Below are 17,259 nucleotides of genomic sequence, written 5' to 3'. Positions count from 1 at the left end.
GCAAACTCATTTCCTGAAGTCATACCACTCTACCATATTAAAACTTATTGGCAATTGCTTTCACTTTTCCACTTTGTTTTACATCTCTTCAGCAACTGTACTTAGTATAACACTGACCTTTTCAATCTTGCTAGATGTGTGGCTGCTAGGCCTATGTACAACACCATCTCCCTCAGAAATATTAATTAAACAATGAAAAATCCAGGATGGGCTAATGGCAAGATTATGAAAAGGGTAGATTTTTGCACACCATAAAGAGGAGATTTCGGGTCAAAAAGACTGCTAAAAATGTGAGCTTTTGGCCAAAAGGCCTTCTCCTAAAGTAGATAAGATGCACACTTTCACACAAGCGCAAATCACAGGCATATGACCATTGTCTCTGACCACCGAGACCAGAGATGGTCATGTGTGGGAGAGTTGGGCTTGTGTCAGTGTGTGTGTGTTTTCTACTTCAGAAGAAGGCCTTTTAGCTGAAAGCTTGAATACACAGCAGTCTTTTTGTTATGCTTGTCTGCAACGGGATGTCGCCACTATATGGTGAGTAGCAATCTATCCTTTTCATAAAAAAGTGAGGCCTCAGTGGCCAGAGACAGTGGTGTGTGTGTGTGTGTGTGTGTGTGTGTGTGTGTGTGTGTGTGTTGAACTTGCGTGAATGTGTGTGTCTTGTCTACTTTAGAGAAAGCTTTTTTGATTGAAAGCTCATATGTTCAGCAGTCTTTTTGATGTGCCTGTTTGCAACTCACCTCCTCTATATGGTGAGTAGCAATCTGTCATTTTCATAATCTTGTCAGAAATTGTAGTTCTTACTTCTGATACATTGTTTTGTACATCTTCCACATTTGGATTTTTTTGGGCGTCGGTTTTTTGGCACCAAAGTTTGCATAGTTTATAGCTTGGAGGAAAGTCATTCACACAAACACAAAGTATAATAAGGGAAAAGAAATGTGAGAAGTATAGTACAGTATACTTGGCAGCTTTTGTATTGAAGTTATTGGCAAGAGTAATATACCAAAGAAGGGAAAAGAAAATTAAGAATTGTGAGATAACAATTATTTTGGCTTTGATAATGGTAATGGTAGCAGACAGGCAGTTCTACCGCTATACGTGTTAAAAGAAGCAAGACTTGAAAGAAAAGAGCTAGTTTTGTAGAAAAAATGGTAGGCTATGTAAAGTGGTGCAAATATGTGAAACTCTCAGATAAATCGATACACACTATGGAGAAAATGGGGTAATGTGCAATATGTACGAGAACTGTAAGGGAACAGTAAGAGTGGAAGACCAAGAGAGATGTGTTCAAGTCAAAAATGGCATGAGACAAGAATGCAGTCTTTCTCCTCTACTGTTAATCCAGTATGTCGATGAAGCAATGACAGAAATAAAAGAAAGGTTCAGAACAGGGATTAAAATTCAAGGAGAAAGGATAGGCCCTATCAATGATAAGATTTGCTAATGACATTACTGTCCTCTGTGAAAGTGAGAATGAATTACATGATTTGTAGAATGGGATGAAACAGTTTACTGAGTTTGGAAAACAGATTGAGAGTAAACAAAAGAAGATAAAAGTATTGAGCAGAAATAGAAATGAGATTAGCGTCAAACTTAAAAATTGAAATTGGGGCTATGTAGTAGACAGAATAAAGGAATTCTGTTACCTAGCAAACAAATATTGTCAAACATAGACTTCAATTTGAGAAAGAAATATCTGAGAATGTATTTGTGCAGTAGAACACTGTATATGGAAGTGAATATAGACTGTTGGGAAATCGGGAAAGAAAAGAGTTGAAGCATTTGAGATGTATTACAGAATGATGGCGAAAAATTTAGTGGAGTGATAAGGAACAAGGAAGTTCTTCATAGAATCAGCAGTGAGAGGGATATGTGGATAACACTATTAACCATTTCCTGATCATTGCTCCCTGGCTACATGCTCCTATTCTGGCTATATTGCATGATGGTCATTGCTGTCTTGTACCTCATTGGAATATTGTGACATATTTTGGTTGGACAAGAGGTGTAACATACATAGAAATACTTAGGAAAGAGGTATGCTCTTTTTCTGGATGTTGAGATTGTCAACTTTGAAAAATCACAGAAGCCATACCACAAGAACATTTGCACATTATAAAGATACAATGAAGGAATACTTTCGTTGTTTTCTGACTAGTTGTTTCGTCCCACTATAGTTCAATTCTTTTATCTTGGCAGCTCACACATGCCCGCCTAGACGTGGGAGATTGCTGCGTTGCCAGTTGCACAAGACGCACGCGCCAAGAGAAGCAGCGCCATAGTATAGCATAGTTCGCAAGCTTACGTTTAGGGGGGAGCGCGCAGTTCATGAAGTAAAGCCACCACGGCCGCATTAACCCTTTCGCTGCTACAAAGACGTGCTCCCTGCATTCCGCACTGTGGGCGATTTTGTCACTGCACTGCTCGCCTGTGCAGACACATTGTGTTCCGACTGCTTTGACACTCTTTATCATTCGATTCCACAAAAACTATTTGGCCCAAAAATTAGATTTTTACCTATCTTCTTGACTGATACCTTCCCCCCATTAATGACTTAATTTTGTTTCGATGTTCAACACAGTTATTATGCAGCATTAAATATAGTAAACCATTGCACGAAATTTTGAAGAGTTTGCAGAGGTAAAGTCCATAGAATACACTTTCCGGATGGTCGATTTTAGTTGCCACAATGTTGAGAATGAAATGTGGACAAGATACCTATATATTTCATTTAATTTAAGTACCACATAAGTGTCGTATGTAATATTGAGAAATATTCCACCTTTCGCGACTGTAACAAAAGTTTTACTTACACTGGGCACATTTGGCTGTATTTTAAAGCACTTCAATCAATCAAAAGGAAGTAGACAAAATACATTAAACAAAACTGTGGACTTACAAAAACATTAGGACTTTGAATATACCGTCTGTCAGTGAAGTGCTCAGAGCTATGTCAAATATAATTTTGTGTGTGGCACACACAAGCAGCATTTATTTGCTAAAACACTGATGAGCCAACACAAACGTTGAATATTGTGCTACCGCAGCACAAAACTACGAAAGGTGACTTGGCAATGGAGGACACAAAATACAGTCCTCTTATGATGCTTCAAAGGAGAGAAACGCGTCTGGTCTAAATAAGTCGCTTATTACAGTTGCAGAAGAGGGATATATTTCAATACCATTGGTAAAACTGCGACTGTGGAACAAAAACAAGAAATAGAACATGAATACCATTGTGTATGTGCCATACCTTTCACCGATGGAAGTGCTTTAAAATAAAGCCAAACGCGCCCTGTGTAAATAAAACTTATATTACAGTCACGAAAGACGGAATATTTCTCAATATTACATACGACACCTATGTGGTACTTAAATTAAATGAGATATTGTTATACAGTAAATATTATATGAAATTTAGGTATCTTGTCCACATTTCATTCTCAACATTGTGGCAACTAAAATCGACCATATGGAAAGTATACGCTATGGACTTTTACCTCTGCAAACTCTTCAAAATTTCATGCAATGGTTTACTACATTTAATGCTGCACATCGAAACAAAATTAAGTCATTTATGGGGGGAAGGTATCAGTCAAGAAGACGTGTAAAAATCAAATTTTTTGGCCAAATAGTTTTTGTGAAATCGAATGATAAGTGTGTCAAAGCAGTGGGAACACCATGTGTCTGCACAGGCGAGAAGTGCAGTGATGACAAAATCGCGCACAGCGCGGAATGCGGGGAGCACGTGTCTGCAGCAGCGAAAAAGTTAATGAAGAGGCAAAGCACTAGAAATTTCATTCAAACGAATAAAATTCGTGAAGTAAGGCACTCCAATATTGTTTTTAAATAAAGAAAATATTAAGCACCGCACAAGGTTTGAATTCATAACCATTCACTTGGCAGCCCAACACCTTAACCGTTCCGCTACCTCAGCTCATCGAATAGTGTAACTCCATAAGGAATCTAACACCTCACGCAACTACTTATAAACACTGTTGGTATGACTGTGAATTACTCACGCTTCGTCGAAGTACAATAGGAAATAAACAATTACCGCTGTTCTTTATTGCGAAAAAGCAGTTCGTGAGATTGAAACAAACAACTTTCCTTGCTATCGCCTGAATTAGGAGTCTTATTGCTTGTTTGGTTTAATTAATTAATAGAATATGAAGCAATTGGTATAAAGAATGCTTTTTCCAAACTTTCTATAAAAGAAAGTCTGCTATCAAGACATTGCTTTTGTTCTATTACTTTATTTATGACTGAACGTTTCTAAAACTGAAGACACTCGTCCGTGCTCTGCACTGCAGTCGAGATCTGGCAACGTCGTTCTCTGTTCATTGGCTGACTGTGTTTTGTGACGTCAGATGCGCAGAACGAACCTAAACTCGGCCGCCAAGATATATGACGCACACTTTAGTGCCAAATACTCTATGCTGCAGTGGAGTGTACCATCATATATATATATATATATATATATATATATATATATATATATATATATATATATATATATATATATATATATATATATTTGTAAAGCTTGAACTACTCTTGTTTACATCATTTCTAATAAATAATCCTTATGTTGATCAGTTAAGAGAGTGTAAAACAGCTGTGTTACTAACGGCAATCTATGCAAGGTTGTGGTGTAGTGTAGTTGTCACACCAGTGCTCTGCTACTGTTACAATGTGTTGTAAGTGCATGTTCCACCAGGTAAGAGTGTCAGCTTTGTTTTTGGGCTCCTTTACTCTGTCTAGTGGAAGACTAGCTTTTCAGAAGCTGTAAAATAAAATATTCCATATGTTCATTTGATATATGAGCAGCTGTCAATCAATGAACAATAAAATGTGTTTTGCATTTGTAATGGCAAATGAAAATTCAGTCTGTGGTGTGCAGTAAAGAGATGGCATCAATTTACTAGAATATTATGAAAGAACAACAAACTACCTTAATCGGTTTTGCTGTTGCCTAAAGTGTACCTGTTGTTGTTGGCTACTGGAATCAGCAATGTTTATGTTGACATTTGAAGGCAGTGAGCTATTTGTGCATATCTTTTTTTTTTTCGATTTTGTCTATATGAATTCCTGTATTCCACCAGACAGGTTAGGGAATTCTTAGTAAAGCCGAGCAGCACAACTATAAAATAATGTTTATCATGAAAGTCATGTTTTATATTGTGCTCATTTGAGGCCCAAATAACTTTCATTGGCAACCTCAGAGTATTAATTTCTTTTTCCAATGAGTGCAATACTCTTCTGTGCAAAAGGAATTCTTCTGGATTAAATTGCAGTCCTGTGTTGTAGACCTGTAAATTCCATGTGAGATATGGAATTATATGACAGCTCTTTATTCTTGTATTCCAGTCATTCAATACTATTCTTCCATTTTGTTGATGGATTTTGTGATATTTAGCCAATCTATAAAAATCATAGACTTCTTTATTACATATAAATTGTCTGTATTTGTCTGCTGTCACATACTGTGAACCGTATTTTGAGGAGGTTGTTGTACTGTGGCTTAATTTTCATCAAACACTTTCTATATTATTGGTGTGTAGTTTGTTTATCTTACACAGAATCCGTGTATATTCATTCCATCTTGCAGCCTTCTGTTTTTGCCATCTGAGGTCTTAATATTTGTAATTTTTTTTCTTTTTTTCTCCAAAAGTTTCTTTAATTTCACTTGTGCATGGCAACTACCTTTACCCTAGTCATTCCAGCTTTATCATTTTGCAACCCGGTCAATGTCATTTTTTAGATCTCGTGCCAATCGCGATGTATTGTCTGGAGACCTGTATTGTAAATATGAGAGAAGAGAGTCAGATATAGGCATGTGAAATTAAGTTCCTTAAATCATCTCTAAAAAAATCAGGAGGGTCAGAGTCAGGAACAAAAATGTTAGGAGGGAACTGCAGGTAACCTTGACCATGGACGATAGAATGAGTGTTGCTAGATTGAACTGGTTCAGTCACATGAAGTGAATGCAGACAACTCAAACTCCATGTCAATATTTGGAGATGGAAGTACCAGGAACAAGACCCATTGGGTAGCCTATGAAGAGATGTACAGACCAGGTTAAAAGGATCTCAAGAGGATAAGTGTAATGTAAGATGCATGGGAGAGAGAATTCCAGGGCAGAAATCGGAGGAGGCATGTTGTTCACAGGAAAGAAATCATGATGATGATGATGATGATGATGCATTCTCATTTGCCTGCTTCATGTAAAGTATTTTTATATTTTCTTCTCTGTCAATTAAATTCAGTACCTCAAATGATGTCCAAGAATTTCTACACGTCCTTATGTATTTGCCTGCTTGAGTCTCGGCTGCCTTCAGTATTGCATCTCCCAAAGCTATCCATTCATCTTCTACTGTAGTCCTTTCCTCTAAGCCAATCCTTGCATATTGCTTCTTTTGGAACTCTGCTCAACCAGTGATTCTCTCAATTTATCCATGTCCCATATCCTTAAATTCCTGACTTTCTGCCGTTCTTCAATTTTAATCTGCTGTTCATAACCAGTGAATTACGGTTGTTGTCCACGTCTACCCTTGCAAATGTTTTGCAGTGTAATATCTGGCTTCTGTATCTCTGTCGTATGATTATGTAATCTGTCTGAAACCTTCGGGTGTCTCCAGGTCTTTTCCACATTCAAAACTTTCGTTCATGGTTCTTAAAACAACTGTTGGTAGTTATTTAACTGAACTTTGTGCAAAATTCTGCCTGGCAGATTACTTTTTTATTTCTCTCCCACAGTCCAAGTTTTCATACTATTTTTCCTTCTTTACACTTTCTTACTATTGAATTCTAGTCCCCCATCAGAATTAAAATTTCTCATCCTTTGTCAGTCTGAATATTTTTTTTTATAACATTGTACATTCTTTCAATTTCTTCATCATCTGCAAAGCTAGTCTTCATATAAGCTTAGACACCTGCATGCTTGTTAACATTGTATCCGTCTTGGCTACAGAGATATGTTCACTAAGCTGTTCATAGTAGTTTACCCACATTTCTATTTTCTTATTATTTGACCTACTCCTGCCTAGCTCCTATTTAGTTTTTGGCTGACATGGTCGACTGTTCTGTTCTTTTTAACCCCCCCCCCCCCCCTCTTTCTAATTTCATCCTACCTTTCCCTTTTCGAAATTCAATTACCTGTCTACCTGGTGAAGAGATCTGACCTTCATTGCTCCATGTAGAACACCAGTATTGTTTTTCCTGATGACAAACTACTTCTGTGTATTCCCCATCTGGTGGAGCTGGTCTTAGCCTTCAGGCTCACTTGTAAACTCATTGCTGCTGCGTTGTATACTTACGGTCATGAGGTGCAATGAGGTAGGAGATGGTAATAAACAACGGTCGCAATGAGCCCTCGTTGCACTTGCTAGACTTGTGAGACATGGACACACTACTGCCGTTTGTCATGGTGCTGCGACAACGAAGGTGCACATTCTATAAGTGTTAGCAGATGAAATGTACGTTCTACTGGATAGACCCATAATAATTCGGAATAGCTCCAGCTGAGATAGTTTCAAGCCACTAGTTTAATTTTATTTCAAATTTGCGTCATTCCATGTTAGATGAGCAAGGTGCCCAAGACAAAGTTAAAGTTCCACTTATTTGCTCTGATGACAATGTCAAATAAGAGCCCTTAAGTTTTATTTTCACATCTTTTTTAATCTCTTGAGGAGCGGTGGATTGAAATTATACAATCTGAAAATTCTTTCGTTAAATAAGAAATATCATTCACACTATTCAATGAAACAGGTTCCCAAAAATTACTTTCTATTTTCATTTCTTGTGACTGTGGCCTGTTGTGATATTCCTGAATCTTTGTCTGTGACTTAGTGTTTAACTTTATTTGGAATCTAGATAAATTAAATCAGATAATGTGCAGAAGAAATGGACCAGTTTGTACAATTTTAATCTACCATTCTTCAAAAATTAAAAAAAAGGTATGAAAATAAAACTTAAGCACTCTTATTTGACATGGTTATCAGACTAAATGAGGGAAAATTCAGGTCACTTCATAACTTTGTCTTGGGCACATTGTTCATCTAACAAGAAATGACACAAATTCGAAATTAAATTAAATTAGTTGCTTGAAACTATCCCAGCTGGGACTATTCGGAATTATTTTGAGTCTGTCTGGTAGAATGTGATTTCATCTGCTAACACTTATAGAAGGTGCTCCTTCGTTGTCACAGCACTAAGACAAACGGCACTCAAGTGCCTACATGTCTCACAAGTCTCACGAGCACAGTGAGATTCCGCAAGTTCACTGCGACCATTGTCTATCAGCAGCTCCTGCCTCATTGCACCTCCCAGCTGCAAGTGTGTGACACAGCAGCTACAAGCTTACAAGTGAGCCTGAAGGCTAAGATGACCAACTCTACAAGGTGAATAATACTCAGAAGGAGATTATCATCAGAAAAAAAAAAAAAAAAAAAAATTACTGGTGTTCTACGTTTTGGAGTGTTGCGGGTCAGATCACTTTACCATATAGATAGGTAACTGATACATCCGGCCATGTCAACCAAAAATTAAGTAGGGACTATGCAGGAGTAGGTTTCATAAAGAATAAGAAAATGAAAATGCTGGTAGACTACTGTGAATATCTTAAGGGACATATTATTGTAGCCAAGACAGATAACAATGTCAACAAGCACTACAGGTGTCTCTAAGTTTATATGTAGACTAGGTTTGCAGATGATGAAGAAATTGAATAATGGTAAAAAAATAATTGGACTGGTAAAAGGATAAGTAAATTTAATTCTAATGGGAGACTAGAATTCAATGGAAGGAAATGTAGAGAAGGAAAAATAGCATGGAAACTTGGACTGGGGGAGAGAAATAAAAAAGAAAACTGCCAGGCAGAACTTTGCACAGACCCCAGTTAAATAACTACTAATAATTTTTTTGAGAAACTTATAGGAAAGGGCAGATGTTGACTAAAATCGTAATTTATTGGTTGTGAACTGCAGATTAAAACTGAAAAATTTCAGAAAGGCAGGAATTTAAGGATATGGGATGTGGATAAATTGAGAGAATCACTAGTTGTACAGAGTTTTAAATGAAGCAGTATGCAAGGTTTAGCTCAGAGGAAAAGAATACAGTAGAAGATGAATGGACAGCTTCGAGAATTGTAATACTGAAGGCAGCCGAGACTCAAACAGGCAATTCTTAGTTTAATTTTCATTTAAATATCATAAAAAATATTATTTCCATCATTGAACAATCACAAAGTGACAGCCATAAATTTAATTTTGTTATAGTATATAACCTCCCCCCATGAACCATGGACCTTGCCGTTGGTGGGGAGGCTTGCATGCCTCAGCGATACAGATGGCCGTACCATAGCTGCAACCACAACGGACGGATATCTGTTGAGAGGCCAGACAAACGTGTGGTTCCTGAAGAGGGGCAGCAGCCTTTTCAGTAGTTGCAGGGGCAACAGTCTGGATAATTGACTGATCTGGCCTTGTAACACTAACCAAAATGGCCTTGCTGTTCTGGTACTGCGAACGGCTGAAAGCAAGGGGAAACTACAGCCTTCATTTTTCCCGAGGGCATGCAGCTTTACTGTATGGTTAAATGATGGTGGTGTCCTCTTGGGTAAAATATTCCGGAGGTAAAATAGTCCCCCATTCGGATCTCCGGGCGGGGACTACTCAAGAGGACGTCGTTATAAGGAGAAAGAAATCTGGCGTTCTACGGATTGGAGCGTGGAATGTCAGATCCCTTAATCGGGCAGGTAGGTTAGAAAATTTAAAAAGGGACATGGATAGATTAAAGTTAGATATAGTGGGAATTAGTGAAGTTCCGTGGCAGGAGGAACAAGACTTTTGGTCAGACGAATACAGGGTTATGAATACAAAATCAAATAGGAGTAATGCAGGAGTCGGTTTAATAATGAATAAAAAAATAGGAGTGCAGGTAAGCTACTACAAACAGCATAGTGAACACATTATTGTGGCCAAGATAGACCTGAAGCCCACACCTACTACAGTAGTACAAGTTTATATGCCAACTAGCTCTGCAGATGAAGGAAGAAATTGATGAAATGTATGATGAGATAAAAGAAATTAGTCAGGTAGTGAAGGGAGACGAAAATTTAATAGTCATGGGTGACTGGAATTCGAGAGTAGGAAAAGGGAGAGAAGGAAACATAGTAGGTGAATATGGATTGGGGCTAAGAAATGAAAGAGGAAGCCGTCTGGTAGAATTTTGCACAGAGCATAACTTAATCATAGTTAACACTTGGTTCAAGAATCATAAAAGAAGGCTGTATACGTGGAAGAATCCTGGAGATACTAGAAGGTATCAGATAGAGTATATAATGGTAAGACAGAGATTTAGGAACCAGGTTTTAAATTGTAGGACATTACCAGCGGCAGATGTGGACTCTGACCACTATCTATTGGTTATGAACTGTAGATTAAAACTGAAGAAACTGCAAAAAGGTGGGAATTGAAGGGGATGGGACATGGATAAACTGACTAAACCAGAGGTTGTAGAGTTTCAGGGAGAGCATAAGGGAACAATTGACAGGAATGGGGGAAAGAAATACAGTAGAAGAAGAAGAATGGGTAGCTCTGAGGAATTAAGTAGTGAAGGCAGCAGAGGATCTAGTAGGTAAAAAGATGACAGTTAGTAGAAATCCTTGGGTAACAGAAGAAATATTGAATTAATTGATGAAAGGAGAAAATATAAAAATGCAGTAAATGAAGCAGGCAAAAAGGAATACAAACGTCTCAAAAATGAAATCGACAGGAAGTGCAAAATGGCTAAGCAGGGATGGCTAGAGGACAAATGTAAGGATGTAGAGACTTATCTCACTAGGGGTAAGATAGATACTGATAGATACTGCCTACAGGAAAATTAAAGAGACCTTTGGAGAAAAGAGAACCACTTGTATGAATATCAAGAGCTCAGACGGAAACCCAGTTCTAAGCAAAGAAGGGAATGCAAGGAGCATATAGAGGGTCTATACAAGGGCAATGTACTAGAGGACAATATTAAGGAAATTGAAGAGGATGTAGATGAAGATGAAATGGGAGATACGATACTGCGTGAAGAGTTTGACAAAGCACTGAAAGACCTGAGTCGAAACAAGGCCCCGGGAGTAGACAACATTCCATTAGAACTACTGATGGCCTTGGGAGAGCCAGTCCTGACAAAACTCTACCATCTGGTGAGCAAGATGTACGAGACAGGCAAAATACCCTCAGACTTCAAGAAGAATATAATAATTCCAATCCCAAAGAAAGCAGGTGTTGACAGATGTGAAAATTAACCGAACTATCAGTTTAATAAGTCACAGCTGCAAAATACTAATGCGAATTCTTTACAGATGAATGGAAAAAACTGGTAGAAGCCGACCTGGGGGAAGATCAGTTTGGATTCCGTAGAAATATTGGAACACGTGAGGCAATACTGACCTTACAACTTACCTTAGAAGAAAGATTAAGGAAGGGCAAACCTACATTTCTAGCATTTGTAGACTTAGAGAAAGCTTTTGACAATGTTGACTGGAATACTCTTTCAAATTCTAAAGGTGGCAGGGGTAAAATGCAAGGAGCGAAAGGCTATTTACAATTTTTACAGAAACCAGATGGCAGTTATAAGAGTCGAGGGGCATGAAAGGGAAGCAGTAGTTGGGAAGGGAGTGAGACAGAGATGTAGCCTCTCCACGATGTTATTCAATCTGTATATTGAGCAAGCAGTAAAGGAAACAAAAGAAAAATTTGGAGTAGGTATTAAAATCCATGGAGAGGAAATAAAAACTTAGAGGTTCACTGATGACATTGTAATTCTGTCAGAGACAGCAAAGGACTTGGAAGAGCAGTTGAGCGGAATGGACAGTGTCTTGAAAGGAGGATATAAGATGAACATCAACAAAAGCAAAACGAGGATAATGGAATGTAGTCGAATTAAGTTGGGTGATGCTGAGGGAATTAGATTAGGAAATGAGACACTTAAAGTAGTGAAGTAGTTTTGCTATTAAGAGAGCAAAATAACTGATGATGATCGAAGTAGAGAGGATATAAAATGTAGACTGACAATGGCAAGGAAAGCATTTCTGAAGAAGAGAAATTTGTTAACATTGAGTATAGATTTAAGTGTCAGGAAGTCGTTTCTGTAAGTATTTGTATGGAGTGTAGCCATGTATGGAAGTGAAACATGGACAATAAATAGTTTGGACAAGAAGAGAATATAAGCTTTTGAAATGTGGTGCTACAGAAGAATGCTGAAGATTAGATGGTTAGATCACATAACTAATGAGGAGGTATTGAATAGAATTGGGGAAAAGAGGAGTTGGTGGCACAACTTGACTAGAAGAAGGGACCTGTTGGTAGGACATGTTCTGAGGCATCAGGGGATCACCAATTTAGTATTGGAGGGCAGCGTGGAGGGTAAAAACCGTAGAGGGAGACCAAGAGATGAGTACACTAAACAGATTCAGAAGGATGTAGGTTGCAGTAAGTACTAGGAGATGAAGAAGCTTGCACAGGATAGAGTAGCATGGAGAGCTGCATCAAACCAGTCTCAGGACTGAAGACCACAACAACAACAACAACGACAACATAGCATATTAAAGCTTTGCTTAATGAACAGATCTTGTGAGCATTTTCTGATACTATGTTGTTTCTAAACGAGAGAGCTAGAAAATTCAAGTATCAAAATATTATGGTGATTAAAGAATATGTTCATTAAACTTACTACGTGTCGAATTTTTAATCGCAGGTCATTCATTACCACTTATAACCGATTTCCTCCTCACTATGGCCGGTATTACAGTATTATATTTCTTTGTCAAAGTTGATATGTCAAATATTTATGTCAAAGAAATTTGATGGTGTAATAGGGAACTATGTCAAATATCACCTCTCGTCAAATAAATGTGATCAAATCTAGGACCTCGCCATAGAGTTGATCATGAAAGTCGTTCATCTTCTGTTCACTGCAATGTGAAATGTGACTGCTTCGAGCCCTGGCATTGCTACAGCTATTTGCCGTCTCTGTAAACATGGCTTCAAAGTTGGTTTGTTTCTTCGACTTTTTTTTTTTTAATAAACTTGCTTCGACTAGGATGGGGGTGAGTAAGGGTGCATGCTATTAATTGTGTGTTGATGGGCAGTTAGAATATACTTCAGGCGACTTCATGTCCATGATCACAGCTACAGCCATCCACCCCTATATCTGGAAACATCCAGGCGGCTTTTCAGCAAGCCAGAATAGAGGATGTGGTCACACTCTATAATAAAACATTCTTCCTTAGTTTTCCATTCCACTTTGTCTAGTTTTGAACTCTGGATGCCACAAGTTGAGAATTGCCTTATCTGTTTTGTACTTTTTATTAATTTTGTAGTTGTTGGAAGACTGATTCCACTAATTAAATTATTCAAAATTAAAAATAGTTCTTATTGCCCATATAGTGTACTAACCATTTTTTTACCTTCACATGTTCCCCTTCAGTGCTTTATAAATCACTTCACATGTTTCTAGAATTATTTTAGTTAATGTGCAATGTGATATTCGAGTGCTGTGTTGTAAACTAGAGTAGCCCTCTCACATATCAAGAAATCGCAGTGTCACAGTTTGCCTGTCTTCTGCGCACACAGCATTTCTCAAGAGAGTATTCTGTTTTGTAATATCAGAAGCCACTTTACTGAGCAAATATTAAAATACACTCTCATCCATTCGTGAGTAATTTGTGTATTAAGACTTGGCTTTCTCCACTTGAAAGTTCTTGTAACAAGTTTTGCTGAATGCTTATATTATCTCGATGTAATGTCTAGGCCTCCATCCAAGTATGTTTCCCTTTTTTTTTCAAATACACACACATGATTGTATCATTACAGGAAAAGAGCCCATGGCTATATTTGATGTGCAGCTTTGTCCAGCAAGGATGTTGAATGGTTAAAAAGAGACACCAGTGGTTTGTAGTCTGTGATGAGGTGAAACTTTGAACTGTATAGAAAAACACGAATTTTTTTTAGAACATACACAATAGCCAAAGCCTCTTTGTCTACTTGAGAGTAATGCTGTTGTGCTGAATTAATGGATTTAGAGGCAATGCAATAGGGCATTCAGAACCATCCGCATTCTTATAAGTAAGGACAGTGCCAAGGCCAAACTGAGGCATGTCCGTCGCTGACACAAGGTGCTGGTCAGGCTGCAAAATGACTAAACAGGGGGTTGACTGCAGCTCAGATGTCAACAACTTGAATGCTGAGTCACAAGACGGAGACCAGTGGAAAGGAACAGCTTTACATAATAATGCATGGACTGGTTGTGCCACAGTGGGACTGTCCCGTGTGAATTTGTGGTAGTATGCAATTGTGCCTAAAGATGCCTCTATTCCTTTACGGACATGGGTTATGGCAACACAGTAATAGCATCAATATGCTGGCACAATGATTTGCCAGTATGCAACATTTCAAAATAATGGATGGTTGAAAAAACTGTGTCTTTTCCAAATTGCAGTTTAATCCTGCAGATTGTAAAACACAAAGTAGAGCACGAAGGTTCTGCAAATGTTCCTCTGTAGAGGCACCAGACACTACTATGTCATCTAAATTGCTGATGCAGCATGGAACGGATGCAATAAGTCACTCTAAAAGGTGTGGAAAAATAGCTAGCATGCCTGCCACACTAAAAGGTAGACACTGGTATTGATAAAGCACAAATGGGGTATTGATAACTAGAAGGCATTTAAATTTCTCGTTGAGCGGCAGCCATAAATATACCTCTGCCAAGTCAGTCTTTCAAAAATAATGTCTCTATGGAAACTAAACTCAAAGGATTACTGACTGAAGTGGAACACATGGAGTCGAATACCATACTTGCTTCCAAAAAGTATTCTAACCCAAGAACATTGTAATTTATTGCTCGAAAAGTACTCACACAGACAAGGTACAATCCAATTAGCAATACACAAGCAGCCAACTGAGCTTTGGGCTCCGGCCTATATATTCATTAGTTCCAGTAGGGGTGCAGTTGGCAGGCTGCACCTGCAACTGCTGTCATATTAGCAGAATGAGTGCGCTCTAGTGCCTGAAACAAGCACAAACTTCATGCCTGAATTATGAATCGATGTACAAACAAAATTAAACAGTGGAAAATCCAGGATGGAGTGTAACAATATTATGAAAACGGAAGTTGCTACTCACCATATAGCGGAGATGCTGAGTTGCAGATAGGCATAACAAAAGACTGTCACAATATAAGCTTTCAGCCAACATGGTCTTTATCAGAAATGGATCACACACACACACACACACACACACACACACCTCACATACACATAACTGCAGCCTCTGACAGCTGAAGCCACACTTAGCGTTTGTGTGTGTGTGTGTGTGTGTGTGTGTTTTGCCTATTTTTCACAAAGGTCTTGCTGGCTGAAAGCTTATATTGTGACAGTCCTTTGTTGTGCCCATATGCAACACAGCATCTCCGCTGTATGGTGAATAGCAATGTTCCTTTTCATAATATTTGTACACACAAAATTGATAGTTGCCAGTGCACTAACTAAAAGGCCTTATAATCTTGCAGAAATGTTAAATTTCAAATACTAGAATGTATCTGTCACCAACAAACACTATGTTGCAGTGCCCAATGTGTTGTCTTGAATTTTCCCCCTTCATCTTTACCTACCCTCAGGATCATTTTCGTCCTGTGGCCTTGTGGGTCTTGCTCTTCCTTCTCAACTTTCCCCAACCTATCCCTCTCACCTCACCAGTTAATGAACTATTGTTTCCAAGAGCTAGTTAGTGTGTGACTTTTTCTTTTGTATGTGTCTATCAGCAGTTCTATACATTTTGCCTCCTGAAAGTAAGTACTGACTAACAATTATGTCCTGTAATTTATTTGTTTTCTTGTTAGAATTTTCCTTGATACAGCAATGTAGCTAACATCTTCATATTTAGACCACTAAAATTGTACATTTGTTCTGCAGCTCTACAATTATTGGTGAAAGCATTTGTCGATTGCTGGAGTTTCTTGGTCATGATGTGCTCCGCATCAACCATATTGGGGACTGGGGCACACAGTTTGGTATGCTTATTGCTCACCTCCAAGAGAAGTTCCCAGACTATCAAACAAATGTCCCACCCATATCTGACCTTCAGGTAACTGTTTTATTTATATGTGGATACATTGGATTTATTATATGTAAAAATCTGTTCTTCTAATAACATTGAGAAAACTTGTATGTGACACACACACACACACACACACACACACACACACACACACACAAAATTACATTCAGTATGAAGTTACTTGCAGTAAACAAAAATTGTAATTTCCTTTTGTTTTCTCAAGATAGGTAGATGTTACAAATATGCAGCATTTTCCTAGGAAAGTTGACAATTAAGACATGCAGAAACTTGTACACCCCCTCTCCACACTCATTTTAAAAGAGCGCATAGAAATCTGATAGCCAGACTGCAGTTCCTTTTATGTTTTTGTCCAACATGTTGTTTTTCATTGTAGTTGAAGTAGATATTTTTATTTAGAACATTCTTCATACTGATTTGTCAATGCCTGTAAATTAAGCAATCTTAGTATATGTTACACGAAAATCACTGAATAAGAGTAGTGTCAAGGAACGCAGGCATTTCGGTGAAAATTCTTGTATGGAGGAATGACACTCCTTCTAAAATTTACTCTTCTCAGTGCATATTTCTTATGTACAATCATGGCAAAAAAGAAAAGTAAAATAAACCTACGAAACTTCTGGAAGATTAAAACTGTTTACTGGGCCAAGAATTGAGCTCGGGAACTTTGCCTTTTGCGGGCAAGTGCTCTACCGACTCAGCTACCAAAGCAAGACTCATGATCCCTACTCACAGCTTCAATTCAGCCAGTACCTTGTCTCCTACCTTCCAAACTTCACAGAAGCTCTCCTGCGAAACTTGCAGAACCATCACTCATGGAAGAAAGGAGATTGCGGAGACATGGCTTTGCCACAGCCTGGGGGATGTTTCTAGAATGAAATGTTCACTCTGCAGAGGAGTGTATGGTGATATGCAACTTCCTGGCAGATTAAAATTATGTACCGAGTGCTAGCTCTGCAAGTTTCGCCGGAGAGCTTCTGTGAAGTTTGAAAAGTTCAAGATGTGATACTGGCGGAATTGGAGCTTTGAGGATGGGTTGTGAGTCACATTTGGGTAGTTCAATTGGTAGAGAACTTGCCCACAAAAGGCAAAGTTCCCAAATTCAAGTCTCGGTCTGGCTCAC

General features: G+C 38.3%; 1 protein-coding gene across 3 annotated transcripts in view; it reads left to right on the top strand.

Annotated features, from left to right (window-relative positions):
- LOC126260054 (arginine--tRNA ligase, cytoplasmic) overlaps positions 1–17,259 on the top strand; it is a 138,540-nt gene that overhangs the window by 44,051 nt on the left and 77,230 nt on the right. For all 3 annotated transcript variants that reach the window (XM_049957243.1, XM_049957244.1, XM_049957246.1), the window contains one exon: positions 15,974–16,145. In XM_049957243.1, the coding sequence (XP_049813200.1) occupies positions 15,974–16,145 (172 nt within the window). The remainder of the gene's footprint in view (positions 1–15,973; positions 16,146–17,259) is intronic.

This window comes from Schistocerca nitens, chromosome 5, assembly GCF_023898315.1.
Source record: "Schistocerca nitens isolate TAMUIC-IGC-003100 chromosome 5, iqSchNite1.1, whole genome shotgun sequence".
NCBI lineage: Eukaryota > Metazoa > Arthropoda > Insecta > Orthoptera > Acrididae > Schistocerca > Schistocerca nitens.
Note: the sequence above shows the minus strand (reverse complement) of the source record. Positions and strands in the feature narration are given on the sequence as shown.